The 19,195-nt window shown below is 37.1% G+C and overlaps 1 protein-coding gene across 13 annotated transcripts in view; it reads right to left on the reverse strand.

The window, feature by feature from the left end:
- Nucleotides 1-19,195, reverse strand: part of CASK (calcium/calmodulin dependent serine protein kinase) — a 454,745-nt gene that overhangs the window by 334,456 nt on the left and 101,094 nt on the right. For 7 of the 13 annotated variants that reach the window (XM_055123473.1, XM_055123468.1, XM_055123465.1 and 4 more), the window contains exon 2: nt 18,824-18,936. In XM_055123473.1, the coding sequence (XP_054979448.1) occupies nt 18,824-18,936 (113 nt within the window). Of the gene's footprint in view, nt 1-18,805; nt 18,937-19,195 lie in introns of all 13 variants that reach the window. The other 6 variants (XM_055123462.1, XM_055123464.1, XM_055123472.1 and 3 more) reach the window with 1 other exon arrangement.

A 19,195-nucleotide genomic window follows, 5' to 3' on the forward strand; every position in this document is an offset into this window, starting at 1 on the left:
AAAGTATAAATGAACAGCATTAGACTGCTGTGCATGTTATAATTTATTGTGCTAGGCCTTCCTTGAGAGGCTCCTGAAAGCTAGGCCTATTCAGGTAGCAAAAGAGTAAGTGACTCTTGTGTGTGACAGACTTCTAAACTAGCGAATTCCAACACTCACCCAAGAATAATTTATCTTCCTTGCTCCGGGATAGTCAGACTGGGTTCAGCATACATTCTATGACTATTTTCATTTTTATGAGTATAAGCATTGAGGAACCTTATTGAGAAAAATAAGTAGATGTTACCATATAGTCTAGCAATTCTACTTATATATACACTCAGGAGAAAAGAAATCCATTGTCCACACAAAAAGGTGTCCAGTTGATTTTCATTATTTAGAGTGGCTATGCCATAAGGTAATCATGAACACTGAAGGGGTGAATAAGGACCTACCGCTCCTAGGGGCAATACAGGGTTAGCTTTCTTTTTTTGTTTTGTTTTGTTTTGTTTGCTTCTTGGGTCACAGCCTTGATGCACAGGGGTTACTCCTAGCTGTACACTCAGGAATTACTTCTGGCGGTGCTCAGGGGACCATATGGGATGCTGGGAATCGAATCCGGGTTGGCCGACTGCAAGGCAAATGCCCTACCTGCTGTGCTATTGCTCCAGCCCCAGGGTTAGCTTTCTTAAGAGTCTCTAGTCACAACATTTTTGTTGTCCAATCAATACAAAATCTTACATGTATTTGTTTTAAGACTCCTTATTTGATAGTTAATTCATTAACATTTAACTCTTGGCCAACAGTGCTGTAACTCACGCCTAAATAAAGCTTATTTAACACACATATTTCCTTTGTAGGGTACACCACAGCTTTCCTGTACTTACCAAAGGCAGACAGTACTTTACTATGCTTGGGGGTTATTTGGAACAGCAAACGCATCAGCAAAAAGCACAAAAATGCAAAAAATGTGGCACTAGATTGCAAAAAAAAAAGGGCACTTGCTTATAGTATGAGAGCTTAAACAAGGAGTCCCAGTGTGGCTTATTTGACCTCAGCTGGGAATGTGTGCATTCAAATTTTTGCTGCTTTGTATATGTTTATGAATGACTGTGAAAGTGCCTTGACTATTCATTTTTGGGTTACAAATATGTTTCAGGGAGTAAGCCAATGCACAAATACAGAACCCATGCATGGGGATGAACTGCACATGAATATTCACAGCAGCATTATACATAATTGTTAAAAAAAAGTTAATACATTTCTAATGCTAACTAATGAATAAGGAAAAAGCTATATATTGTCTCTGTCACTGTCACTATCATCCCGTTGCTCATCGATTTGTTTGAGCGGGCACCAGTAACGTCTCCATTGTGAGACTTGCTGTTACTGTTTTTTTGGCATATCGAATACACCACGTGTAGCTTGCCAGGCTCTGCTGTGCAAGCAAGATACTCTTGGTAGCTTGCTGGGCTCTCCAAAAGGGGCAGAGGAATCGAACCCGGGTCGGCCAGCGTGCAAGGCAAATGCCCTGCCCTCTGTGCTATCGCTCCAGCCCGCTGTATATTCTACAATGAGATAATATTTGCTTATTAAAAGGAAAGAAGCATTGATATATATGACAAAATAGACGAATCTTGAAAACACACTAAGTGATAGAAGCCAGTCACAAGGCCGTATATTACCATTTGTATGAGATGTCCAAAGGGACAAGATGGCATAGAGACAAGAAAAATAATCAGTGACTGTCAGAAACTGTAGAGGGGAAAAACTTCTGGCTGTCTACCAGTGGGCAGGGAGTTTCTTTGGGGTGGAGGGTGATGAAAATATTCTGGAAATAGTCTTGATGGTTGCACAACTCTATAAATATGTCATTGAATCATACAATTTAAAAGGTTACATTTAATGGTATCTAAACTATTAAGAAAAAACAGATGGCAATAGATGAGGTCTCATTAAACTTCCTCTGAGTTATGTGTCTTCACAGCAAAATAACATTTTTTTCCAGTGAAGCAAAATGGTCTTATTTAAAGAAATTTAGTTAGAGAAATGGGGGGTTGGGGTGGGTTTACATGTTCAATAGAGAATATATGCTTCTCCAGAGTAGAAAAATACTTTAAATGATCCACCATTAGCTAACCAGTTGGTAAGTGCTGCTAATTTTATTGAAAGCAAAGCACAAATCAATTAGTGTTGAAAAAAAAAAGGTTACCTGGTCTTTGAAAGACATTCACTTTCTCAACATTTAATTTTGAATTTGGTTCATGCCCAATTGTGCTCAGGACTTGCTCCAGGCTTTGTGCTCAGGGATCACTCCTGGTAGGCTCAAGGGAACCATATGGGGTGCTGGGGATTGAGTCCAGTCAGCTGAGTGCAAGACAATTGCTTTTACAGGCCGAGCAATCTCTCCAGCCCTTCTCAATACTTTTGACACAATTCAAACTCTGTTACTTTCTTTGCATTTCTGTTGAGGCACTGTGGTTTACAAAGTCATGACTGAGGTTCAGGCATAAAATGTCCCAACATGAGTCCCTTCACCAGTATCCAATTCTCTGCACCAATATCCCAAGTTTCCCTCCTGTCCCCAGCTTGTCTTTATGACAAGCACCTTACTCTTTTTCCCTTTTTAGGTGCTGTGGTTTTCTGTTATTACTCATAGGGTTTCATGAATAACACATTACCAACTTTGAGCTGTTTCCCACACCACTTTCTTTCACAGGTGTGTTCCCTTCCCTGTCCTCTGTCTGCCCCTAACCCAGTGGGAAGCTTCCTACTGAAGTCCTTATTTGTTTTATGTACATATTGCAACACATCTTACAATAGACCACTGTAAGATTTTTTCTGGGAGGAAGTCTCATTTTATAGTGAAAAAATGAAAGGGAATAACAAAATGAGAACCTATATGTCCATTATAGGCAGTTTCTTAAGCAGATCAACTTTATAAAGAATATAGTCAGAAGGTAAGAATTTAAAAACAAAACTCTCCATGCTTGATAGTTCTCCAAAGTCTTTATGAATACCCAGGAGCACCTGTATACAGTTGAAGAGCATCCATAAAAGAATGGAAACCCAAATGCTGATTGCCTTCCTATTCCTTTCTCAACACCAATTTAACTTGGCTATCACTTACCGGCAGAAATATTTATGACTATTATACATCTATAACACTCAGAGCATCCCAAGTATGTTTCAAATGACAAGGATGTCTCAATTTTCCATGAAGGCTTCACTGTCACACTGGCATTCTGAGCATGAACGTTAAAAACTACTACTTTGGGCTGGAACAGGTAGGGCAGGGAGGGCACTTGTTTTGTACTTAACCGATCCAGATTCGATTCCTAGCATCCCATATGGTCCCCTTAGCACCACCAAAGGTAATTCCCGAGTGCAGAGCCAGGAGTAACCCCTGAACATTGCCAGGTGTCCCTCCTCCAAATTTTTTTTAAAAACCCAACTATCCCTCACCAAAGAAAACCAGGCACAGTAATATTCCTTTGTAAATGAAGAATAAAGAACAGAACAGAGAAGTTTGAGGCTGTCTTCTGAAATTGATGAAAATATAGTAAATTGATGGTGAACCAATATAATCTAATTAAAAGAAAACAGTTTCTAGAAGAAAACTGCTTGGTTTCTCAACTTTGAAGTAGTCTCTTACTAGCTAGTTTATCTTATGTAAGTTACTTGTGACTGTTTCTTCATCAGTAAGCTGGGGCTAATTATAGGTTCCTCTTTGATGGTTATGAATTTTCAATAAATGACAGCAATGATCACAATTCCATAATAAGAATTAAAAACCCCTACACCCAAATATCTGGGGACAGCCTCTATGAAGAACAGTCTAGAAATTACTCAGTTACGAAAGTAGCTTCCATATAACCTAGCAATTTCATTTCTTGACATCAACCCCCAATCATAAAAAATATCAATTCAACAGGCTGGAGAGATAGCACAGAGGATAAGGCACATGACTTGTACATGCCCTTCTGGGGTTTGATCCCCAGCACCCCATATGGTTACCAGAGCCCACGAGGGAATAAGCCCTGAGTGCAGAGTCAGGAGTAAGCCCTGAGCACAGCCAGTGTGGTTCCAAAGCACATAGATATAAATATATGTACACGTGTTCACTGTAGTGCTCAATGCAATAGGCAGGATGTGGAAATATCTCAAACATCCAATGACAAATGAACAGATGAATGGATGAAGAAGCTACTGAAGAAATCAAGGTGAGCAAACTTAGTGAAAGATAGAGTGAAAAATATGATATGACCTCACTAATCTGTGGATGATTTCAATCATCTGTGGAATGTAAAGTAATAAGAGGGGAATGAATGGTATCAAACTGGCCCTGGATTATAAAACTGAGCAAGCCAAGTAAATGAGTGGGTGGGGAAATGACGAGGCTTGGAGGTAACATAACGACACTGATCAAGGATCCTGGAAACTTTGGTGGAGTAGAGGTGGGAAATTGTCTACCTTAAAACCTTAAGAGGTAACACTAGTGGCCCAAACTATAATAAGTATTTGTTTTTTGTTTTGGAGCCATACCTAGCAGTGTTCAGTGTTCACTGTAAGCTCAGGGATCAATCCTGGTGGTGCTTGGGGGACCATATGTGATGCCAAGGATTGAGCCCAGGTTGTCTGCATAAAAGGCAAATGCCCAGGGCTGGAGTGATAGCACAGCAGATAGGGTGTTTGCCTTGCACGCAGCCAACCCAAGTTCGATTCCCAGCATCCCATGTGGTCCCCTGAGCACCACCAGGAGTAATTCCTGAGTGCATGAGCCAGGAGTAACCCCTGTGTATCGCCGGGTGTGACCAAAAAGCAAAAAAAAAGGCAAATGCCCCACCTGCTGTACAATTGCTCTGGCACCTACAATAACTTTTTAAAATGAGTTTGCTAATAGGATGGGATATGAAGTTGGAGATGATCTTGAAACATTGGTGGAGGGACACTGATCCTGAGTCAGTTTGAAATTGGAGCATCAAATGCCTGAACCAACAGTAAGAAAAACTACAGTGCCTAAATAAAAGTTGGAGCCAGGGGAGGATTTCCACAAATGGCACAAATGGTGTACTCCCAAAGAGCCTTCACTGAAAGAAAATACCTTCTCCCACATGACTAAAGGAAGAGTCATAGATGTCTCCTCTATCTCACTTCTCTGTGATAAAACCACTCATACCCACTGAATTCTGATTATTTATCTGGGAAGTGATTAACTGTTTCTTGACCCCACTGAAAAATCAGAACAAAATGACCAGACTTCACTTAAGCATCTCTTTTTCTCCTAGATCTGAAGTTCCAATTGAACCTAAGGACTTACTGCCCCACTTTCAGAAAAAAAAAAAACATCTCAGTGCCCCTTCCTTTAATTAAACTGAAAGTGTTTCTCCGTTGTACTATCATTCCCCTCAATCATTCCAGCACCCATCTTGGGGAAATTTCCCTGGGTCTCTCTACTTTATCATACTCAGTTCTTTCCTACCTTGTTTATTTCATTTGTCCAACCCTTGATATATTTACTAATGTGATTGCCTGTCAGAGGATTCTCTCTATAAAATAATCAACCTCAGGCCCTACTGCAAAATTTCCTTTACCTGTCAAACTAATGTTCCTATCTCTCCTTACTAAGCTGAAATGTTTTTGACACATTATAATTTAATTGTATAATTAAAATACAATTTTTCAGAACAAATTATCACGGAAGACTATTTCTTACACTATTCTGAAGCCTACTCTTTCAGATGCAATAAAGGGCAATGTTATTAAAACTTTCAGTATGAAGGGGAGGCAGAAAGATAGAGTACAGTGGGTAGGGTGCTTGCCTTGCACATGGCTGACCATGGTTCAATCCGCTGCATTCCATATGATCCCTGTGAGCTTGGCAGGAGTCATTCCTGCTCACAGAGCCAGGAGTAAGCTCTAAGCACTTTCGGATATGGTCCCCAACTAAAATCAAAACAAAACACTCAGTATACTCAGTCACACTGTCACTGTCACTGTCATCCATTGCTCATCGATTTGCTCGAGAGGGCACCAGTAACATCACCATTGTGAGAGTTGTTGTTACTGCTTTTGGTATATCAAATACACCACAGGTAGCTTGCCAGGCTCTGCCATGCGGGCGAGATACTCTTGGTAGCTTGTCAGGCTCTCCAAGAGGGATGGAGGAATCGAACCTGGGTCAGCCTCGTGCAAGGCGAATGCCTTACCACTGTGCCATCGCCCCAGCCCCAGTATCTTCAACTTTTCTGTGCATAGGGTATGGTAACAGTTGGCCTAGCTGCATAGGTCACTTGGTTCAGTGATCAGGGCTGTTGATAATGGTGCTGCTCAAGTGTGATAGTGCTAGGGCCACAAAGGCAATACCTGGTGATTTGGGGGCCACTAGCACTATACCTGGTTGTGTTTAGGCAGACATAAGGTGCTGAGGATTGACCTTGGTGCCCCTGCATCTGAGGCATGATCTCCAGTCCTCTGAACTATCCCCCTGGCCTCTCAGCCATTTCTTCCAAATTAGTTTTAATTAATAAGTATGTTACATAATTTTCTTGTGACCCAGTACATAAAATGAGTCTCTTCTCTATCAATGTCCGTATATCAAGGGATATGCATTCACTAAACCATCACAAACCTCTGTTACCATCTATTTTCCATTTCTACAGCTTCCTAAATCACATAATTTTAAAAGCTTGCAAAGTGCTGATCTGAAAGCAAATAGGTAGTTACTTAGATTGGAAGAGTACAGAAAAAAATGATAAAAAATAAAGCATAAATTACATATATAGTAGAAAAGGGAAAAACTAAAAGGGCATAGATGCTTATTTCAGAATAGAAAATGCAATCCTTCATCTTACATTTTTCATATTGCTATATTTCCTGAATGTGATATTAAGATGACATTAAGATGAAATTGAATATATAAGCCCCAAAGCTTTGAGAGCCCTAACATATAAACATGATAGGAAAATTCATTGAAAGTTATAGCTAAATCATGTAAGATGGAAAATCTAGATTAAGAGACATTTGTGAATAAAATGTTAATACTGAGAACATGGAAACATATTATATATAATAGCAAGAGTGTTTATACCTAGAGTTTTATTGAACAAGTATGAGTCACTTTACTCTAACAAACAGGCATATAGCTTCAGAAGCAGGTATCATGGATCGTAAGCCCTCTCCGCATTTTTTTTTAAATGGCAGAAACAGAAAAGCTGGAAGTCAGTTCACTTTTCCCACACAGTTAATCTTAACGATAGTCATTATAAATGATCTCAGCTTTAGAGAGTCATCAGCAATTACTCACAGAACAGTAACTAGCAGCAGGATTTGACTATCAACACAATTACGAACTTTACATTTGGTAAATTTTGTATCTTAATTTCAATGCAGTTGTTCAGAAATGTGTGTCACAATATTGCAAAACTACCTAATAATTAAACTATGCTTTGAAAATATTTTTCTTTCTTTTTAAATTATACTCTCAGTCGCATGGTTACAATACTGTTCACTTTCATTATTTGAACCTACAAAGTCACTACACCTTTACCACCACCACACTACGTAAGATCCCCCTTCGCCCCCACCCACCCACTGTCCTCAGCCCCTTCTCAGTCTGCCTCTTCCTCCTGAGCTTTATCCCCACTGCTTGGTAAGCTCAGTTTTGCAATAGGGCTTAGGGGTTGTCCTCACTCACTGTTTTTTTTATATACCACAGATGAGTGAGATAATCTGGTATATGTCCTGCTCCCTCTATCTTATTTCACTGAACATGATGCCCTTCAGTTCCACCCAAGTTGCAGAAAACTGCGTGATTTCATCTTTTCTTATAGCTGAGTAGTATTCCATTGTGTATATATGCCAAAGCTTCATCATTCACTCATCAGTCATTGGATACTTGGGTTGTTTCCATATCCTCATTACTGTATACTTAGTACTGCAATGTTCATGGATATGCATACGTCTTTAAGACAGATGCCAAAAACTGGAATTGCTGGGTTATATGAAAACTCTATTCCTATTTTCCCAAGAGTCTCAATTCTATATTCCATAGGCCAGAGGGCCTTCCCCCCAATACTGAATGAGTTGAATCCCTTTTCACTACCTCCCTGCCAGCACAAGTTGTTTCTGGTCTTTTTGATATACGCTATTCTCACTGGTGTGAGATGATATCATGTTGTCAATTTGATTTGCATTTCCCTGATAACAAATGACAAATACTTTTTCATGTACCGACTGGCTGACCATACTAGAAACTGATTATCTACACTCCCTATTTTTTTTTGGTGGGGTATTGTTTTCTGTTACAGTTGGGCTTAGTGAGGGCTCTATATATCCCTTTATCTGATATGGTGTACAAGTATTTCCTCCCAATTCAATGCTGTGTCATTAAATTTTAGTCTGAGATTCTTTTGCTATGCAAAACTGTCTTAGTTTAATGTAATCCCATTTATTTTTGAAAACATTTTTCAAAGTTGGCTCTTCAGCTTCAAAGAGTTGTATTCAGTCCCACACACAATATAAAATGGCATAAGGAAAACAAGTCAAAGATGGTCAAGGTAATTTGATAAAGTAGCCCTTAAAAGTTATTGCCTAGGATAGATGGAAACATGATTTTCTATATGAAACTTTTCTTTAAAAATACAACAAATTCCTAATGGGATCCCTCCACTTCTAGAAACCTATAACTCAGTGATCTATATAGTAATTAAACTGACTACTCTGGTCTAGTCATGTCTTTTATTGAAAATCACTTCACTTGTTGGAAGTTTAGAAAATAACTTTTCCTCCTTAAATTTCTCCACTACAAATCCTTTCTGCCTTCACCATAGAACTATAAGAAATATACATTTAAAAATACCAACAAATTTTAGGGATTCAACTAGTCACGAGAACTATAATTAGTTAACATCAATGCTCAAAATGATTATCAGATAACTCACAAATAAAATTAAATACTTATTTCATCTGTATAAGATATGGCACAAAGGATGATCCATTGATTCTCCAAAAGTTTTGGAGGAAAACTTTTTTTTCAAAGATTTACTTTATGGACTAAAGCTTGATAAATTAAAACAGCAGTGAACTTTTTTTTTCTTTTTGTGTCACACCCGGCAATGCACTAGGGTTACTCCTGGCTCTGCACTCAGGAATTACTCCTGGCGGTGCTCAGGGGACCATAAGGGATGCTGGGAATCAAACCCGGGTCGGCCGCGTGTGAAACAGCAGTGAATTTTAAAGTATGTTAGTTTGGCTTGGGAGATAGCGCAAAGGGCTGAAGAGCAAGTTTCCCAAGCAGGAGCTCGGGGGCCCGACGATCCACGGCAACACATGGTTCCCTGAGCACAGAATCAGGAGTAGCTCCTGAGTGTGGTCCCAAAATAACAAATGACAAAAATATAGCAAAAAGTATTTCAGAATTTATGATTTCTATATGACAAAACTGAACAGAAGTATAAGCCTTAATGTCTTGAAATTTGATTATATCTAACCATTTCAAATGTATACTATCGTGGAAGAAATGATGGCACTAAGAAAACACAATTGCGAATAAAAGGTTTTGGCAAATTGTGCATGCAAAAGAGAAGATCTAGATTTATTAGGAATAATCATTCCACAAAATGAACATAAATTTCCTATGTAAATTAAACCCATTAAACATTCATGTTTCCTGAGGAAAATAAGTGACAGTTCTTGATTATGCTATCAGTTACATTAATCAATTTGTCTATACAGAACAACTTGGATTATTTGGCAACCAAAAACTTAGATGAAAAGGCTTTTGCCTGTACCCTCAGAATTTTATGGGTTAATTATCTATTAGTTGATGAGTGTACAGATCATGAGGAAACTTCTTTCCTCATGCATTTTAATTGAAATTGGAGTACACTTATCCATAAACTTGGGAAGGAATGCTAACTTTACTATGCTGAATATTCTAATCCAAGAACAAAGTATATCTTTTATTTTATTTTAGATCCGTGATTTTTTCATCAGTTTTATAGCTTTCACCATATAGGGCATGCACATGCTTTGAAAAATTTATGCCTTAAACTATATGTTAAGGAATGTCAAATAGCAGTATATTTTAAATTGTGGTTTCTAGGTTTTCTTTGCGAGGATACAATAATACAATCGATTCTGATATATTCATCTCAAATCACTGATGAACTCACTAGTTTAAGGAGCTTCTTTTGTGTAGAACCTTAGAATTTTAAATATAGCTTTTTATGTCATGTACAAAAAGAAACGGCTTCACTTCTTTCTATCTCATTTCTATACCATATTTCCATTTTTTGTCTTACTGTACTGGCCTTAAGCACTAGGATGAATAAAAATAGTGAGATGGTTATATGTGCCTTGTTCTCATTATAAAAGGAATAATTTAATTATATTTTAAATAAAATATTCTGAAAGATAGAAGGTCTGTGTCTATAGAGATATACTTTTTTGCATCTGAATGAAAAGTTGCTCAAGTACCATTTGTTGAAAAGACCATTCCCTCCCCCCATGCCCCCTCCACTGGTCTGCCTCTACCATTTTGTTAAAGATCGGATATAGTCATGTTGCTTAGAAACCTTTCAATTACAATTGCATGTACAATGGTGGTACCAACATACAACATCATATAGCTTAGACCTTTATAAGTACATTCTAGGATTCACAATGACTAAATCACTTAGACATACTTCTCATGTTAATTAAGCAACATGTGTGACTGTATTTGTATGTATCTTTTTCTGGGATCTCATTTTTAGTTTATTGATTTGTTTATTCTTTCACAAATAGCACACTATGGGCATCTTTAAGTAATGAATTCAAGTTACTGTCAAACTCACCAACTTTGTTTTCAATCGTAGATTTTCTGGGTCATTTTGCCCATTTGTATAAACTCTGACAGGATCAGTTTGCAGTATCCTCACTTCCTAGTTTAGTCCAACACACCCAGCTGTGCTCAGGAGGTAGTTCTGGCTTCATGCTCAGGAGTGACGCCTATCTGCACACATGGCACCAAATGTGGTGCTGGGAATTAAAACTGGACTCAGATGCATGCAACATATGTGCCTTAACCCCTGAACTATCTCTCTGGCCCTCTTGCTACGATTTTGACAGAATTGTGTAGAATCAAAAGATCAACAGAAGAACTAACTGAAAAAATGTTTCAGTCTCCCTATCCACAAATGTAGAATTATCTTTGTTTGCTTTCTTTATCTTTGATTTTTCATCACTTTTACATGTCTTTTTGGGGTACAAATCATATATTTTTCTTAAATTGATATGTAAGTAGGTCAATATCTTTGGTATCCTTAATAGTGCTGCATTTAAAATTTCTAATCTCAATTACTTATAGCTGGTATATAGAAAACAACTGACTTCTGTATATTAAACTTATGGCCTGACCTTGCTATCATTATTTGTTACCCTGAAGCTTTTTTGTTGCTGATAATTATTTAGGCTTTTTCACATTAACAATTTCATCACCTGACAATGATAGCTTTATCTTCTCATAAATCAACAGCTTTTACATTCTTACTCTGTCTTTTGCATTAGCTAGGACGTCAATAAAATACAAGAGTAAAGATAGTCTTGTCTTCTTTCCATTTTGTATGGAGAGGACATATAGTTTCTTTTTTTTCTTTTTGGGTCACACCCAGTGATGCTTAGGGGTTACTCCTTGCTTTGCACTCAGGAATTACACCTGGTGGTGCTTGGGGGACCATATGGATGCCGAGGATCAAACCCGGGTCAGCCTCGTGCAAGGCAAACGTCCTACCCGCTGTGCTATCGCTCCAGCCCCAGAAGACATATAGTTTTTTATGGCTAAGTATCGTATTAGTTTAGGGTTTGTTGTTCTTAACATTTCCCTCTATTTCTAGCTTCTAGAGAGTTTTTCATAAAGCCATGAATAGGTACTGGATTTTCTCAAAAGTTTCTTTTTCTGCATGTACTTGTGTTATCAAAAGACTTTTTCTTCTATAAAAATTTGTTTGTCAGGTTTTGCACAAGCATATATTTTAATTACTCTTGGTTATATACCTACAATTGGAAATGTGAGCCTATGGATTAACCTTCATGTTTAAATTTTGAGTAACTGCCAAATTGCTTCCAACTGTAACTCATTTTACTTTTTTGTAAATCATTTTACTTTCTTGTCAGCAATGTATGAAGCTCCATTTTCTCAGATTCTTGCCAAATTAATTATTGTCTCTTTGAGTATGGCCATCCTAGTGAGTGTGAAGTGGTATCTCACTGTGGTTTGTTTCCATTTCCCTAATTCAATGCTACTGAGGATCTTTTGACATGTCTGTTGACCATGTAAATATTTGAAGAAATGTCCATTCAAACTCATTATTATTTTTAACTGACCTGTCTCTTGGTTTATGGCTATTAAGAATTATTTTTTTTTAATTTTATTGAATCACCGTGAGATAGTTACAAGCTTTCATGTTTGGGTTACAATCTCACAATGATCAAACACCCATCCCTCCACCAGTGCACATTCCCCACCACCAATATCCCGGGTATATCCCCCCTTTCCCACCCTCCCCCTGCCTTTATGGCAGACAATATTCCCCATACTCTCTCTCTACTTTTGGGCATTATAGTTTGTAACACAGACACTGAGAGGTCAACATGTTTGGTCCATTATCTACTTTCGGCATGCAACTCCCATCCCAACTGGTTCCTCTAGTCATCATTTTTTTAGTGATCCCTTCTCTATTCCATCTGCCTTCTCCCCTCTGCTCATGAAGCAGTCTTCCAGCTATGGGGCAATCCTCCTGGACCAGTTTCCAGTATTAAGAATTCTTTATGTATTTTGGATTATCAGATACATACATGACTTGCAAATATTTTCTTCCATTATGGGTTTGTATGACTTTTTTTAGGCTCACAGAATTTTAATTAATTTTGAAAATTAAGACCAAAAAGGTAATAGGGGACACTGCCACCTGACCCTCAGCCTTTTCCTTTACCAGGATAATTAGCAGAAATTGAAACATAGGTGATTATTCCTCTGTTCTAGGAGAGAGAAGAGATTTCCTCTGGTGAGTCTGATAACTTAATTGTGGTATACATTCTTTAAAAAATCATAAGACACTTGTTTTGTAATAGGGTGGTGCAAACTATCACTCATTAATTGCAGTACACATCCTTAAAAAATTATAAGACCCTTGTTTTGTAATATATAAGGTGGTGCCAACTATTAATCAGTAGCTCTTTTGAGGGACACTATCAACACTGCCCTTTTACTCTTAATGTCAGCAAGAACAGCACTAACATCAAGGAAACAGGGTATTTTTGTTACAGGGATGTACTTCTTGGGATTCTCTAAAGATTCCATTGGTAGCTCCTTACCGAAGGTGATTCCTTTACCCTCATGGGCAAGTAAGTGTAAGTGAACCCAGAGACTTATCAAGCCTTTCACCCATACAGACCATGGAGATTCTGCCCTAGTCCTGTGCTTGTCTCCTCATGAAGCACTTCTGGACAAAAATCTTCTGCTCCTTGTCGACATCACTCATTTTTAAACCGCTCTTTCATTGCATGTTACATGAAGACTGTTGCTCTTAAGCCATATGTCCTACTCTTCAAAATTTCTTGATAGATGCCACAAGGGCTGAAATTCTGATGAAATCCAATGCATCCACTTTCATTCTTTGGCCGCTTGTGCTTTAGGTTTTATAGTTCAAACTATGTATTAGCCAAGTTCATGAAGCTTTATGCCACTTTCTATTAAAAATTTCTATAGTTTTAATGTTTAGACTTAGGTCTTTTATCCATTTTCAGTATTTTTTCTATGTTTGAATCTTAAAAAAAATATTTTCCTATTTTTTTGTTTTGTTCTCTGGTAGGTATCCTCCTCATACTTTGGCCCAGTTCTCTCAGTACCCGCTTTCCCTCCATACCCTTTGCTGCTGCTCTTGTTGCAGTGACCTGGGGTTACACATAGCTGGTTGTGGTGCTCAGCAGAGGTCATACAGGTTAGTTGTGGTGCTCACACATATGATTTCCAGGGATCCTACTCCTGGCTGCAGTGCTTGAACACACCCCATTATGCATCAGAAACTATAGGTTTGTGATAACAATGCAGATCTTGGGGTCCCAGGAACCAGAGCTGCTGAGATTGTGTTTAATGCATGTGGGATGCACCAGGGATCAAACTCATTCTCTCTTCTTGCAAGGTAGGCATGTTTAGCTACCGAGTTTCCCCACATCCCCAGTGCCACTGTTTTTGAAGAGACCATTCTTTCACCATTGAATAGTTTCTATACTAATGGTGAAAAATAGCTTGGCTACAATTTTATGACTTATTACCAGACTCTTAATTCCACTAATCTACTACACGTGCAGGGGCAATGCCCAGTTCACTGCTTGGGGGATTCATGCAATGCTGGGGACTGATTCTGGCTTCCTGCATACAAAGCATGCACTGCTGCCCTTAGAGCGATCTCTCTAGCCCATCAATTACATTAATCTATATGACAGTCTTTCTGCCATTATCACACTATGTGTGCTGATATACTGCAGGAAATATTGAAATCCATAAATGAATTATCAAAATTTGCCTTTCAGTCCCAAGATTATTATGACATTTTAGAGTCCCTTGCTTTTGTATGTGAATTTTATAATCAGTTTGTCAATTTAAACAAAAGTGTTGATAGATATTTTGATAGGGAGTTACTGAATGTGTAGATCAACTTGGGGGAAATATTATCATCTTAAAATGTGATTAGTAGGAGCAAGAACAATAGTATGGTGTGTAGGGCATTTACATCGCATGTTACCAACCTGGTTTCAATTCCCAGCAACCCATATGGTCCCCCGAGCACTGCCAGGAGTGATCCCTGAGCACAGAGCTAGGAGTAAGCTGTTGAACATTGCTGGGTGTGGCCTGATGACACAACCCCCCAAATGTGAGTAGTAAAATTTCCCTTTTCATTCCTGATTCTATTATAGTGAGTCATCTCTTTTCATTTTGTTTTTCTGGACTACACCCAGCAGTGTTTGAGGGTTACTCCCAGAGATACTAAGGCCAAGGCCCCCTGCATGCAAAGCATGTGCTTGGTGCCTTGAGCGATGTCTCCAGTCTTAATTTTTTTCTTTTTCCCCTTCATCAGTCTAGATAAAGGTTACTCAATACTCTTATGCCCAATTTCATTTTATTACTCTTCCAGTCCTTATTCTTTTCTTTTTTTCAGTACAGCTTCCTCTATCTTCATGAGGTGGAAGATTAGGTCACTGATTTGAGATTTCCTTTTTCAACATAAAGTATTTAAATAGTAAATGTCCCTCTAACTATTGCCTTTGTTGCATCCAATAAATGCTGGTATGTTGTGTTTTTGTTTCCAATAATGTTCTAATTTCAGTATGTTCTAAGTTTCTTTCAAATTTCTTTGACCTACTGACTAATCAGTATTATGTGTGTGATTTAATTTCCACATATTTGTGATTTCCAAAAGCTCCTTCTGTTTTTAATTTCATTTTTGTTGTAGCCAGAGAACATACTTCCTTTATATGATTTCAGACCTTTTAAATATATTGAGACATCTCTGACAGACTAATATACAGTTTATTCTACATAATGTTCTGTGTACTTGAGAAGAATGTATATTATTTTATGGTTGAACAGAATATTCTATAGGTGTTTGTTAGGTGTAGTTGGTTTATAATTTTACTTGGGTTTTCTCTTTCATTGTGGATAGTATTTTTAGTTCCAATTTCCAAAGTGGGCAATACTGCCCCCTGGGGGTCCTGTAATGTACCTTGGGGGTAGTAGCATGTAATTTTATTAATGAAAACTCTGTACATAAGTATAAAACATCCCTCCAGCAGAATATCCTAATATTAATCCAGCTTCCATTTAATAGAAATGTCATTTTATGTACTTCATGATTTGATTTCTTTCAAGAACCTCATCAAAGTTGATAATTCAGCTTTTAATTCTATACATCTTACATTCCTTAATTTTTATAACTATTTGCATGAATAAATAAAATACCTATTTTTACATTTTTCCCACTTTATTTAAACACTGTGGTTTACAAAGTTGTTCATGATGCATTTGTTATGGGCATTCAATATTCCAACCCCAATCCCACCACCACTGCCACCTTCCCTCCAGCACTGTCTCCATTTTCCCCGTCTACCCCTTGAGCCTGCCCCTGTAACAGGCTCACAATTTACTTCATATTGCTTGTTACCATAAAATGGCTAAAAGGATGATTAAAAAATATTTCCATAAAAGAGAATTTGTGGAATGTGTTGTAAAAATACCTATTTCTAAAACAAAAAAGTCAAATTTAATTAGTGGTTTGGAAGAATAAGAAACAAAATGTATACTAATTAAAATCTTAAAATCAATTTCACTTTTCAAACATATGATAACTCTGAACCACAGAAAATAATAATGTGTCTTTCGTGAAATCTGATAAAAACCACAGACTCTTTTCCTTGGAAAATGAACATGTGTATACATAATTCTGCTTATAATTTAAGGAGTTCTTAAATACTCTGCAGACTGGAAAAAATCTTTTAAAATGAAATTTATTATTTTAATGACAAAAATAGAATAGATATTCAAATTATTATAGTATCTTACTTCAATAGAACAATGAGAATTTACAAATATTAAAACATGTACAGTTGGTCTCCAATTAATATGCACACTTAACTTCAAAAGTTAATTTGTAAGTTTTCAATTAGAATTTTCACATTTCTATAGTGTTACAAATGATGGTTGGGCACTCTTCAACTTTAAGTTCTCTTTTTCTTCGTATTATATTGACCGAACAAAATAAATATCATATGTTAAGTTCTCAGGTGATCCTTTACAAAATCTATTTTACTCAATAATGCATTTGAATAGGAATGCACTAAGCAAACAGGAAAAAATACTGACATAGTTAAAAATGAAATAAATTCCATAGATTAAAAAATATAAAAAATTAAAAAATAGTTAAGTTTGGTATTTGACTCCTTGCCTTGGTTCAGCCTGGCAGTCTAGGTTTACAGCTTCAGGGATCCCTTGAACAAATTATAATGAACAATCTCAGCCAAATGAGAAAGTAATTGTCTCCCTGAAAAATGTCTTTAGCCTGGAGAGATTTAGAATTAGATCAAAATAATATAGATACAAGAGTAATTGATTTAAAATTTCATTTTAAACTGGAATTTTATTATCTTCATCAACAATATCAGAACATTCAAGGGAAATAAATATTCAATAATCTATATATTTAGTAAGGTAGATTTATACAAAATTATGTCTGTACTTAGGAAGGTTTCTTTATTGCTTGACAATTGAGGTACAGAAAGTCAAGTACAGCTTATTAAATTTAAATGCAGCTGAAAGTATTTGGGAGATAATTTAATTATAAAATCCACTTAGAAGCAAATTTAAAATTTTTCTAAATTTATAAAAACAATTTGTATTCAAAAGTCATCAAGGACAATTACAGAGGTTAAAACCGTAAGATATAAAACCTCTAAATATTACGTATATTTTTAAGATTAAAGAATAGGGATTCTTTTTGTTTTGGTTTGGTTTTTGGGCCACACCCAGCAGTGATCAGGAATTACTCCTGGCTCTGTGCTCAGGAATTACTTCTGGCAGTGCTTTAGGGACCATATGAGATGCTGGGGTTCAAACCTAGGCCAGCTTCATACAAGGCAAGTGCCCTACCTGCTGCATTACCACTCCAGTCTTCAAGAACAGGAAGTATTTGTAAGTAGCAACTTCTAAGCATCTTCTACAATTAGTGAACAGATAATAACAATTCTTAAGGTTACAGAATAATTTAAAGCAATGATCCTGAAAAACATCTGTTAATTTAGATGAACTTGGAGCTCATAGTACATGGACCTATACTTCCCAAAGGTAAGTGGATCAAACATAAAGAAACTATTATGCCTTGGCATTTCCAATTTAAACTATCAACTACATTGTTCTTGATAATTAAAGAAGGACTAACAAAAAAGAATTTTTATTAGACTATAAAATATTCAAAAGTTTGAAGGAAGGTGAAGCAGAAAAATAAATGTGTGATTTGAAATATGAGTATATACAAATTGTGGTTTGATGAAACTATGAATAAAAACTAAAATAGGGGGCTGGGGCGATAGCACATCGGGTAGGGCGTTTGCCTTGCATGCAGCCAACCCGGGTTCGATTCCCAGCATCCCATATGGTCCCCTGAGCACCGCCAGGAGTAATTCCTGAGAGCATGAGCCAGGAGTAACCCCTGTGCATCGCCGGGTGTGACCCAAAAAGAAAAAAAAAACTAAAATAAATTTTAAATATTTATATACTCTTTATGTTTGAACACAAATGATTAGCCATGTCTTAAAACAAATTTTAAGTTCTCCAAGTCCTAATTATACTACTAACCTTTCAAATTTCCACATACACCAACTGTGAATTATATCAAATGTAGTCTGTATTTTTATTAGTTTATAATCCTGAAGTTCGTAAGTTACAGAACTGAAAATTAATCTTAACTACTTCTGAATCTGTTATCACATCTTTGCCATTATTTCTCCTACCCCCCTTTCCATCCCATATCACATATGATAGAATTCAAAATTAGACCCTAAAAATATGTCCAGATTTCATTTTCTTCCTAGTAAATAAACAGGCCTCTAACAATCTTAGATGACCTATTTTTCAAATAATATGGTCTAGAATTGTGACAGATTTGAATACAGATTAAACTGTCTCCGCCCATTTCCCACTACATCATAGATTCTACTTCCCCACCCCCAGATGAAGGTTAGGTTGGTAAATGGAATTTGGAGATGAAATAAAGCCAGACATCAAATAACTTACTTGAAATCCATCTCTTACCTTCTGTACTTAACCCTGGACTTGATGTGAACTTGGCTACATCAACAATTTTTACAGCAAATTGCTGGCCAGTTTCTCTGTTGATACATCGTCGCACAACACTGAAGGGTCCCCTAAAAGAAAGAACAAATTCACCTTAATTCATTGATTTTCTTAAGCTCTTACTTCCTTTCAACATGTTGCTGATATTTCACGTGTGCTATTGCTATAATTTTAAAAATTATAAAGTCACATAATTTTCTGTAATAACGTAGCGGTAACTCACTGTTTAGATATAGAGCCAGAGAAACAGAAAACAAATGTGTAATCTGGGGGCTGGAGCGATAGCACAGCGGGTAGGGCGTTTGCCTTGCATGCAGCTGATCCGGGTTC

The sequence above is a fragment of the Sorex araneus genome, chromosome X (assembly GCF_027595985.1).
Source record: "Sorex araneus isolate mSorAra2 chromosome X, mSorAra2.pri, whole genome shotgun sequence".
NCBI classification, from domain to species: Eukaryota; Metazoa; Chordata; class Mammalia; order Eulipotyphla; family Soricidae; genus Sorex; species Sorex araneus.